This window comes from Microtus pennsylvanicus, chromosome 11 (genome assembly GCF_037038515.1).
Source record: "Microtus pennsylvanicus isolate mMicPen1 chromosome 11, mMicPen1.hap1, whole genome shotgun sequence".
NCBI lineage: Eukaryota > Metazoa > Chordata > Mammalia > Rodentia > Cricetidae > Microtus > Microtus pennsylvanicus.
In genome coordinates, this window is record NC_134589.1 from 87,192,497 (window position 1) to 87,202,879 (window position 10,383).

A 10,383-nucleotide genomic window follows, 5' to 3' on the forward strand; every position below is an offset into this window, starting at 1 on the left:
CTGGAAGGGTAGCACAGCTCTGGGGTGGAGTTGGGGTGCCCCTGGCAACCTCTTTACCACCTATTATTAGGGGTCAGGCCTGGGGGGGTAAGGGTCAGCCCAGAGACTCTCAATACTCAGAATGTTGTGTCTTGGGGGGCTGTACCCAAGACACAGCGGCAGACTGAGAAAAGTACTCCCAAATCTTCCCACATCCTGTTTCCTAGAACTTGTGTTACAAAGTCAGAGCACAAATGTCTTTAACTTAAGGATTTTGCAATTAAGGAAATTGTCATGAATTCTCTGGTGGGTCCCAGAACAGTCCCATGTTTCATTGTGAAAGAATGGCAGAAAGATCTCACATCCTGAAGGAAAAGGCGATGTGAACACAGGCAGACATGAGAGTGGCGTGGCTTGACGTCAAGAAATGAAGACATCCACCAGAAACCCAAAGAGGAAAGGAAAGGGTCCTCCCCCAGAACCTTCAGAGGGAGTGTGGTCAGGCTGGCTCCTTCATAGCTGTGCTGGCGAGTTTTATGTCAACTTGACACAAGCTGGAGTCATTCGGGAAGAGGGAACCTCAATTGAGAAAATGCCCCCCTCCCTACAGTTTGCCTGGAGGCGAGTCTGTAGTGCATTTTCCCAATTAATAATGGATGCAGGCAGGCCCAGGCCACGGTGAGTGATGACACCCCTAGACTGGCAGTCTTGGATGCTGTAAGAAAGCACCCTGAGCAAACCACAAGGAACAAGTCAGTAAGCAACATTCCTCTATGGTCTCCGCTTCAGTTTCTGCCTCCAAGTTCCTGCCTGAGTTCCTGCCCTGACTTCCCTCACTGATGGACTATGATGTGGAATTATTAACAGAACAAACCCTTTCCTCCCCAAGCTGCTTAAGGTCACAGTGTTTCATCCCAGCAATAGAATTCCTAATGAAGACCCAGCAATGATAACCTAGGACTTGTGGTCTTCAAAGTAAGGAGAAAATAGTTCTCTGTTGTTTTAGATTATCTAGTTGTGAGAATATGAAACAGATCTAGAATACAGGCACCATGAGAGTTTAGAATTTTTCCAGGGTGATGAACTCCACCCACCCAGAGCAGACAGCTGGCCTGGTACCAAGTTCTGCATCCAGAAGCGCCCTTCTTGGAAGCCGCCATTTCTCCTTGGTTCTCGGCCTTCCATCAGGGCCAGAAACCCTTTGGGCCTCCTTATGATTGGACACTTTCTGGTTTTGTGTAGCAAAGCAGGTGTCTGTGGCTTGTCATCCTGAGTAACACACTAACTGTAGTGAAGATTTGGGACAAGTCACGTATGGGTCCGTCACTGCGCCTGTCACAGCAGACAGGCAACCAGGCAGCTCATCAGCACCACCTGCGTTTAGTCCACATGGTCCATTTCCTTCTGAAGCTAGAGTTGCTGCCAACACGCACGAGTCAGTTGATCTTGCATGCAAGAATGGATTTTGAGCCTCTGCTGAATATAATCAGAAGATCTGAGGACACTGGGTCTTCCTTCTTAGAGCTACAACTGGCTGCCCTCCCAGACTGTGCGCTACTGACCTGCCTCAATCCCTGCCCTGAACTTCTGTGCCCCATGGCATCTGTGTATCATCCCGTACATCCAGACATCTGATAGCAAGGCTCACAACCTTCATCATCAACTCTAGCCTCCTTCCATAGACCCCTGCTAGGTACCGGACCCAGTCTAGGACTAGGTTTTATCTTAAGGCTCAGCTTCTGAGGGTTTTTTCCCAGAGTACCAAAACCACAGAGAAACCCTGTCTCAAAAAACCAAAATAAATAAATAAAGCCTGCCCCAGTTGGGAAGCAAGAGCCTTGAATTAGTTATCTTTCTTTTAACTGGCTTGGGAGAGCTCATTTTTCCCCCCACTGGCTTGACTTTTCCTATGTACAGGGCAGGAGCGATGGTTCAGTGTTAAAGGGTAGGATCACAACCGGAAATATGTACACAGCAGTATCTGATAGCCACCAGCAGGCAGTGTGCTGTAATCAGACCCCGTTTTACAGATTTCACCTGTGATCAGATTTCAGATCACAGCCCTGTTTCTGGTCAGCTCTGAGACTTGATAAGGTGGCCTCGTTGATTTAAGCTTCAGCCTCGCCACCTGCAAAATGAGGACAGTGCTGCTCACCCCATAGAACCAATCAATGGTAAGTCAGCATACGTAAGGCAGTTTGAACAGGGTGCAACACTTGGAAGTCCTTGGAACATCTTAGCTGCATGCGATGCTAGCAATGCACAAGAGAAGATGAGGAACAAGTCGGTAGAACTCACACACAATACGCAAGGTGCCAAGGTGAACGGGCATGGGGCCGGAGAGGAAAGAGGACCTGTAGCTATGATTGACAGCTCAAAACTAAAGTGGAAATCCACATCTGCACAATAAACAAAAGACGACACGAAGGGCAAGGCTCTTTGCTGTGGGCTAAAATTACACAAACCCCTTGCGGTAAACTGGAAGGTTTTGGAGTTAACTAGACCTGCACTCAGGAGAGGTGTGTCATGCTGAATTTCTAGGGTAATGTCCCCATCGGAGCAGCCCCTTTGTCCTTGGAAGGTCATGGTGAGGATGAAAGGAGGTAAGGCACAGAAAGCACTTGGTGTGAGTCTGGCACACAGTAGGACTCAGTACATAACAACCACAGTTGCTAGTGTCCTTCTTTGGCCCCATAAACCTCCTCTTCATCACTGAGAAAATTAAAAAGCATACGTAACCTGTTTTACTTATTCAACTCATTAGCGAGTCAAATTTTTGTCTGTGAAGAAAAGAATGTACTCACCACACACTCCCCGTGGCCTCTCACTGGCCATTATTCCTCCTTTCGGCCAAAAGTTTTACCCAGTGTTTACCACATACCAGGCTCCATGGTGAACGTTTGGAATACGATGGCTGGTAAAGTGATTCAGTACCCGAAAACCTACAGAGCTGTAGCCAATAGATGCTGCAGCAATCAAGTGTGGGCCTAGCAGACAGCAGGTGCCAACAGACATTGTATGTTAGTTTAGAAGCTCTGTATAGTTTGGAAACTCATGAAAACATGAGAAATTAATGATGTCTTTACATATTCGGAATATAAAGGGAGCCCAAAGAAAAATGAAATCCATACTTAACAAAATGTATGTAAGACCTATATGCGTGAAGCTATAAGACACCGATTACAAACAAAAAAATCTAAACCAAGAGAAAAGCATACTATGTCCATGAACAGCAAAGAAGTCAGAGCTCCCAGGTCAGTAGGATTGAGTCGATCCCAGCCATCAAAGCTTTGTGTAGACAGACACACTTATTCTAAACTTTACTTGAAAATGTCCAGCCCCTAGAAGAAGCAAACCATCATTTTTGTTTTTTGGTTTTTTTTTGTTTGTTTGTTTGGTTTTTTTTGGTTTTTCAAGACAGGGTTTCTCTGTAGCTTTGGAGCCTGTCCTGGAACTCCCTTTGTAGACCAGGCTGGCCTCGAACTCAGAGATCCTCCTGCCTCTGCCTCCCATTGCTGGGATTAAAGGCGTGCGCCACCACCACCCGGAAGCAAACCATCGTGACACGGAAGGACAAAGTGAGAGACAGCACCGTGGTTGATAATAAGGTCTGGTACAGCTATGTTGATCAAGACTGGATGGTTTCAGAGACAGCGGACCTGAGCTCATGGGAATTCATGGACGTTGGATCAGCAGTTAGGGAGCCTGGGTGGGACCAGCCTCCTCTGCATGTGTGTGACAGTTGTGTAGCTTGGTCTCCTAGCAAGGCTTCTAACACTGGGAGCAGGACCTCTCCCTGGAGCTTAGCTGGTTTGGGGTAACCTGTTCTCTATGCTGGATTACCTGGCCCCATCTAGACATAAGGGAAGGAACTTTATTTGAGGTCCTGCCTCAACTTGATGTGCAAGCCCATGGGAGAAAAAAATCAGAAAGAATGGAGATGGGGGAGGAGCAGATGGGAAGAAGGATAGGCAGGAAAAGGGAAGGGATGGGAGGAGAGGAGGGAGCTGAAACTGGTTAGTATGTAAAATAAGTGAAAAATGTTATTTAAATAAAAAAAAGTTAAAAAGACAGTGTGGTTTGCTGTGGAGATTGGCACACAGACGAGTGAGTGCAGCAGCATTTAGAGCCGCCGGTGTGATCAACTGCCTCAGACAGAGGCCTTCAGCCATTCCAAGGAGGAAGTCATCCAACATCCATAATGCAAGGTGTGTGCACACACGTGCACTATATAAACCCATTTCTTTTTAAGTCTATAGCTTGTGTGTGTGTGTGTGTGTGTGTGTGTTGCCTGCATGTGTGTCTGTATACATATGCATACAGTGCCTAAAAGACCAGAAGAGGGCACTGGATCACTTGGAAGTGGATTACAGATGGTTCTGAGCCACCATGTGGGTGCTAGGAAAAGAACCCAGGTCCTCTGGAAGAGCAGCCCTTGTTCTTAACTGCTAAACCATCTCTCCAGCCAACACAGTTTTAAAAATAAAGAAAAGTACAATTCTGAAAAGAAAAAAAAGAATCGATGAATTTGGAGCTCACCAAAAGTCCAAACAACTTCTTGTCTGTAAAAGTCCATAGTAAGAGAATTTTTTTTAATGGTCTATAGACTTGAAAGAAATCCTAGGAGGCCATCTATCAAGAAAAGGATTTATTGCCACAATATATATATATAAACTTTTAACATTCAACTGTAGAAAAACCAATCCAATTAAAAATCAGTCTAAAGACAGGAATAGATATTTCTCAACAAGTGCTTTTAGAATTCTGTGTCTTGGTAGATACCAAATCTATAGATGTGACACCAGCATTCAAAATTAAACACAGATATAGACACACACACACACACACACACACACACACACACGCACGCACATGCGCACGCGTACACACATGTGCACACACGCACGCGCGCGTGCACACACACGTACAAATAAAACTGGAGAAGCCTAAGTAAGGCTGGGAGATTAGCACAGCCCGGCTGTGAAGTCGCCTACCGCAGTGCCGGATGGCACAATGGGCAGAGACTTGGAAAGTTTCTCCCCATCTCTTCATGTTCCTACTTCCACCTGGATAGGGGCCTATCATGATCACCATAAAACTGTAATTTATTTCAAAATGGTCTTTATTGATCTTTTTTTATCTATTTAAAGATTAATATTGTAATAATTTGCAAATCTATGGCAAAAGAAAGAAAACTCCTTTATCTGAAAACCTAGTCATTCATAGCATCTCTTCCTGACTACTGCTTTCTGCACATGTGAGCGCCTATGCGTTATAATATGAGCGGCAGTGGTGAGAATCCGAGCAGTGAACTTAGCTGTCTTCTGCCTTCTGTGACATCAGAACGCACGCTTGGCTGGTGACAAGGCGTGGGGGAGGGGAGGCACCCGCCTGCCTCTCCCTGGAAAGGGCTTCCATCCACCCAGGCACTCTGACCCTGAGTCGAGACATGGCAATCCAGAAGACAGGAGGCAGGGGGCAGGGGACAGCTGAACTGCTTGAGCAGAGAGGGAGCAGCCACTGTGATGACAGGAAGCAGGTAAGCCGGGGCTCGTGCCGTTTCCCTCCTCCCTCCCTACGTTAGACCCAACTCCCCTGCAGCCCACCGCAGGAACTGAAGCAACCCTTCCCGTAGCTGCCACTCACTCTTGCCTTCTCATTCACACCCAACAAGAGAGTGTCTGTGTCTCATTTGGAAACAAATGTATACATTAAGGCCCAAGTGACTCGACCTGTAGACAAGGATTCTAAAGAGGTGATTGCTGTTAAGTCTCTGGTCTATGGGCCAGGCTGCACCCTTATGGCAAGAGGCAGCAAGGATATGTGGGTCAGAGGAAAAACCATCTGAGGACATGGTGAGAGGTGACACCTGAAAGCCCCAGAGAAAGGCTGCATTCAACAGCATAAACTGGTAGAAAATTGTATCTACTGTTCAAAGTCTCTAGTCTGTGACATGGTGGCATGGTGATGCTAGCGAGGCATGGTGGTGCTAGCAGATACAGATTCATACAGATTTAGCATTGACAAAAATGGATATGCAGAACAATGAAGCAATAGAACCCAGGAACACCCAGGTGACACTCCAAAGGCATCAATATAATTTGATGAGGAAAAATAACCCTAAAAATAATTGCAGGACAACTATGTTTTTAAAACTCTCAAGCTAGAGCCAGGTAGTGGTGGCACACGCCTTTAATCTCAACACGTGAGAGGAAGAGGCAGGCTGATCTTTGTGAGTTGGAGACCAGCCTGGTCTACAAGAGCTAGTTCCAGGACAGGCTCCAAAGCTATGGAGAAACCCTGTTTCAAAAAACCAAACCAAAACAAAACAAAAAAACTATCAACTTATATTTTTATATTATGTGCAAAATTTACTCTAAAATGGATCATACACATAAATTTAAGTTAAAACAATAAAATATTTAGAGGAAAAAAAAGAGAAAATTAAACCTTAGAAGAGACGAATGTTTCAGACTTCACACAAAAAGCACACCCAAAAGGATAAGTTGGGCTTTATAAAAAGAAACTTGCTAATTTTTCAAAAGATACTGATGAGAAACTGAAAAGATAAGCAAGCCACAGAGCTGATAAAATATTCACAGTGAATATGTTTCCAACTACTTAGATCCAAAACATTTAAAGAACTTGACAACTTAATCAAAAGAACAGACAGTCCGATAAAAAAGAGCAACTGCCTTCAGTAGGCATAACAAAGACATGTAGATTAGTAATCACCAATAGGCCACGGTGAGAGGCTAAGCCCCTGGGTTGCAGGGATGGCTCAGCAGCCAAGAGTACTTGCTGCTCTTGCAGAGGATCCAGGTTTAGTTCCCAGCACCCACATGGTAGCTAATAACCATGCATAGTAACTCCAGTTCCAGGGGTTCCGAAGTCCACTCCTGCCTCCTGCCAATATCAGGCATGCCCGTGTTTGCTCACACAAACATGTGGGCGGAAAAAGTACACACATAAAATAAAGAGGTCTTTAAAAATCAAAAGATGCTAAACCTCATTGATCATTTGGAAAACACATAGAATAGATTGGGCTGTCTCTATGCAATAGCATTAGAGTGGCTAAAATTAAGGCTGGCAATACTAAGGCAAAGACATAGAGCAACAGGAATTCTCTGAGTGGCCAACGGAATCGCATCTTGAGAAACAGTCCTGCATATTGTTCTAGAACTAAGCATCCATTCACCCCACATCCTGGCATTTCCATGTCTGAATATAGTCACCCAGCAGGGATGAGAAACATGTCCACACAAAGACGGGGTATATGCGTGTTCAAGGCACTTTTGTACCTGACCACCTCAAACTGTAGACAACTCGCCAGGAGGTGAGGATGAAGTGTGTTAGGCCCATGCAACATACTCACCAATAAAACTGAACGCACAAAAGCATGGAGCCACACCAACAGCATCATACAAAAGACATTCTTGATTCATTTCCACAAAACTCACAAATGGACACAACGTGGCCGTCGGTGCCCCAGTGGGCTGACTGAGAGGGGCACGGGGGAACCTTTCAAGTTGGTGGAAAGGATTAGATCTTCATTGAGGCCATATGGAGACACTTGTCAAAACTGATCGGACTGTGCATTTAATATGTGCGTTTTGTTGTATGTGAACTATATCTCCATAAAGCTGGGTAGAATAAAAAGATTTTAGGGGATTCAGAAGGACCAAAGAGTGGGAGAGGAGGAAGGGTATGACATAAATGTCAGGGCATGCATGGCCCTGTCTTCTGGTTCTGCAACGGTTGGAAGCAGTGTGACTTAGCTCGTGGGAAATGTCTACAGCTGACTGACAGCTCCCCCATGGCTGAACCCCTGTCAGGGGTATGGAGCCTTCTGCACTCAGGAATTCACTTTCCTGTCTCCTTTCTCCTCTTCTTGTCCCAGACGCTGCTAGTTCTGTTGGTTCTGGTGCTGTACCTGGGCACAGGGATATCAGGTGAGCATTCTGGAACCCAAGAAAGGAGAAACCAATTCCACAGAGGGGTGGTGGTCCTCAGGAGGGGTGCCTGTGCAGTGCCCCACACCCTGCCCGTTCCTACTCTTCCTCCCCCTGCAGAGACCAATCACACTTATCTGGACTGTTTGTTAAGAGGTAGTGTCTGTGCCTGTTTCAGGAAGCGGCTGGGAAGTATCTGGACGGATCAGGGACTGCAATCACCCTCAGAATCCTGTGGCATCCCAGGTATCACTAGGAGATGTGCTAAGGGGCCCAGGAATGCTTCTCAGATAAGTGTCAGTTAGCTAGTTTGGGGAGGATAAATAGGAGCTAGTCCGGTGGAGAAGGTAGGGTAGGATAACCCAGGCAGAATGAACAGCATTTGCAAAGACACAGGGAATCTTCTCAAACAAGAAACCCTCCTGAAAAGTCTGAGGACACAGCCTTGGCATCTGCCTTTCAGGGCCTTGAGTATCAGACCTATGAACCCGCTGAAGAGCCGATAAGGACCCTCAGGAAATGGCTGAAGATAAACTTGCATGGTTTTTTGGAGAAGCTAGAGAAAGAAGTGAGAGAGTTCGAACAGCTGGTGCGTGACCTGGAATTCTGGCTTGACGCGCTTCTGGGAGAGCCACGCCCAGAAGATCTCTGCTCCACCCACAAGGGCCATTTATGAAGGGCAGGTGCTGGGACCTGGGGAGCAGAAGAGGGGGTAATGAGGTCGGGCTCTGACACTTGCTGCTCCAGGCTGGCTTGAGGAAATAAAGTGACGGGAAGGATAAGCACTGCTCACGGCTCGTGTTCAAGAGCACCGGGGAACAGCGGGGTGGGGGGGGGGACTCTGGGTGGGAGACCATGCCTGTGGCCACCAGACCGGTGCAGCACCCGTGGTGTCGAGCTCATCTTCTTCTTTTTTGTCTGGAGACACTGGGCAAATTTCCTTAATCTCTCTCTTTTTTTTTAAAGCATGTATATATGTATGTGTGTGTATGTATAGTCACATGCATGTTTGTGTGTGTGCATGCGTAGTCACATGTGTTCATGTATGCACATACTCACATGTGTGTTCATGGGTGAAAACCTATCCATATGTGTATTTGTGTTTGTATGAATGTTCATGTGTGTGTTCACATGCGTGCTCAGGTCTGTCTGTATGTGTACGTGCAAGCAATGAGCCTCAACAGACATTGAATCGCTGGTGCTGTTAGCAATCCATTACGACTGCGTATGAACTTCCAGACTAAGGGAATTTACTGTAGTTGCCTGGATGAACTGAGATATTTTCTTCCCTATGAAGAAGGCTGAAATTCATGGTGTACCACCTGAAAACAACTGAGGTGCCAAGTAGGTGGGCATGGCACCCGTAACCTGTTAGTGCTGCTGCTGACCATGGGCACAGGAACTCTGGAGCAGAAAACGATGAGAATCCCGTGTGAGAAACAAAACTGACAGAACAGCAATGACGAAACCATGAGCAGCGGAGACTTTAAAAGGTGTGGAGAGAAAACCCCTCTCTTTCAGTTCAGACCATCAAACAGCCTTTTTTACCCAGGATTCCCCCTTTCCCTTACCTCCAGGAAACTGTAGCTTTGGATTGCTTCTAATTGGAATTATGTCTACCTTGCTGTCCTGGGCTGTTCTCAGTGCCCTTTCCGTGATTTTCGTTTTCCTATTTTAATACAGCTGTTGTATGTGTGTCAATTGTTTAAACTACTCAGCTCTTTGGGAAATCATAGGGGCTCCAATTAAACAATCCCCACGGACAGCTGTCATCCAGGGAATGGCTCGGCAGTCGGTTTGCCCAGAGGAATTAATCAATTGCCATTGGGGACGGAAAGTCTTGCACATTACAATTGCAGTGTTTTCACTTCGGGTATCCAGCAGGGACCTGGAGTCAGTCTGTACTTTCTCAGTTGCACTTCTTTAGCAAGCATTCTCTGGCACGGGATGGGTCCCACTCGCATGTCTAGCTGCACGTTACCATGCAGGGTTGCAGCTATTCCAAAGCATGTGTGCGTGGCAGGAACTTTAAAAGACTCTCAAGCATGATTTCAGCTACACACACTTTACACTCAGGTCTCCATCTGAGTAGAAAGTCAACCGTATCACAACACAAATGTGCTTATGCTCATATTTGTCTGTTGCTGTATATCCAGATATTTTATGTTATGTTATATATCATGTTATATTTTCTATCATTCAACCAGATGATTTCTGAAGCTGAAAAGCCGAAACCTAAAACATTCCTTATCTGAGCCCCTAGTGGCATAGCCACAGGTAGAAGGTTTGTACCTGTTGCCACGAAACACACAGAGCCCTAAAAATACTGCTGTGTGACCCTCCAGCTGTATGTTTGTTGCACACAAATCATAAATTAATTGTGTGTTTAGCTAGTGCCCCATCCTTATCCATCCCCGTAGGTAATACAAATATTCCATAATCCAAAAGAAAT

The 10,383-nt window shown here is 46.0% G+C and overlaps 1 protein-coding gene across 1 annotated transcript; it reads left to right on the forward strand.

The window, feature by feature from the left end:
• The first annotated feature begins 5,428 nt into the window (after positions 1 to 5,428).
• Smim23 (small integral membrane protein 23) lies at positions 5,429 to 8,607 on the forward strand. The gene is made up of 4 exons (XM_075989665.1): positions 5,429 to 5,518; positions 7,880 to 7,931; positions 8,110 to 8,177; positions 8,395 to 8,607. Exons 1-4 carry the CDS (start codon positions 5,429 to 5,431, stop codon positions 8,605 to 8,607), a joined length of 423 nt encoding a protein of 140 aa, XP_075845780.1.
• Positions 8,608 to 10,383: the final 1,776 nt, after the last annotated feature.

What these genes read in the sequence shown, in the direction of transcription:
- Smim23 (XM_075989665.1), top strand. Translation starts at nt 5,429, where the DNA reads ATGGCAATCCAGAAGACAGGAGGCAGGGGGCAGGGGACAGCTGAACTG. An exon ending in ACTGTGATGACAGGAAGCAG is followed by an intron (nt 5,519 to 7,879) that starts GTAAGCCGGGGC and finishes TTCTTGTCCCAG; the next exon opens with ACGCTGCTAGTTCTGTTGGT. An exon ending in CCTGGGCACAGGGATATCAG is followed by an intron (nt 7,932 to 8,109) that starts GTGAGCATTCTG and finishes TGCCTGTTTCAG; the next exon opens with GAAGCGGCTGGGAAGTATCT.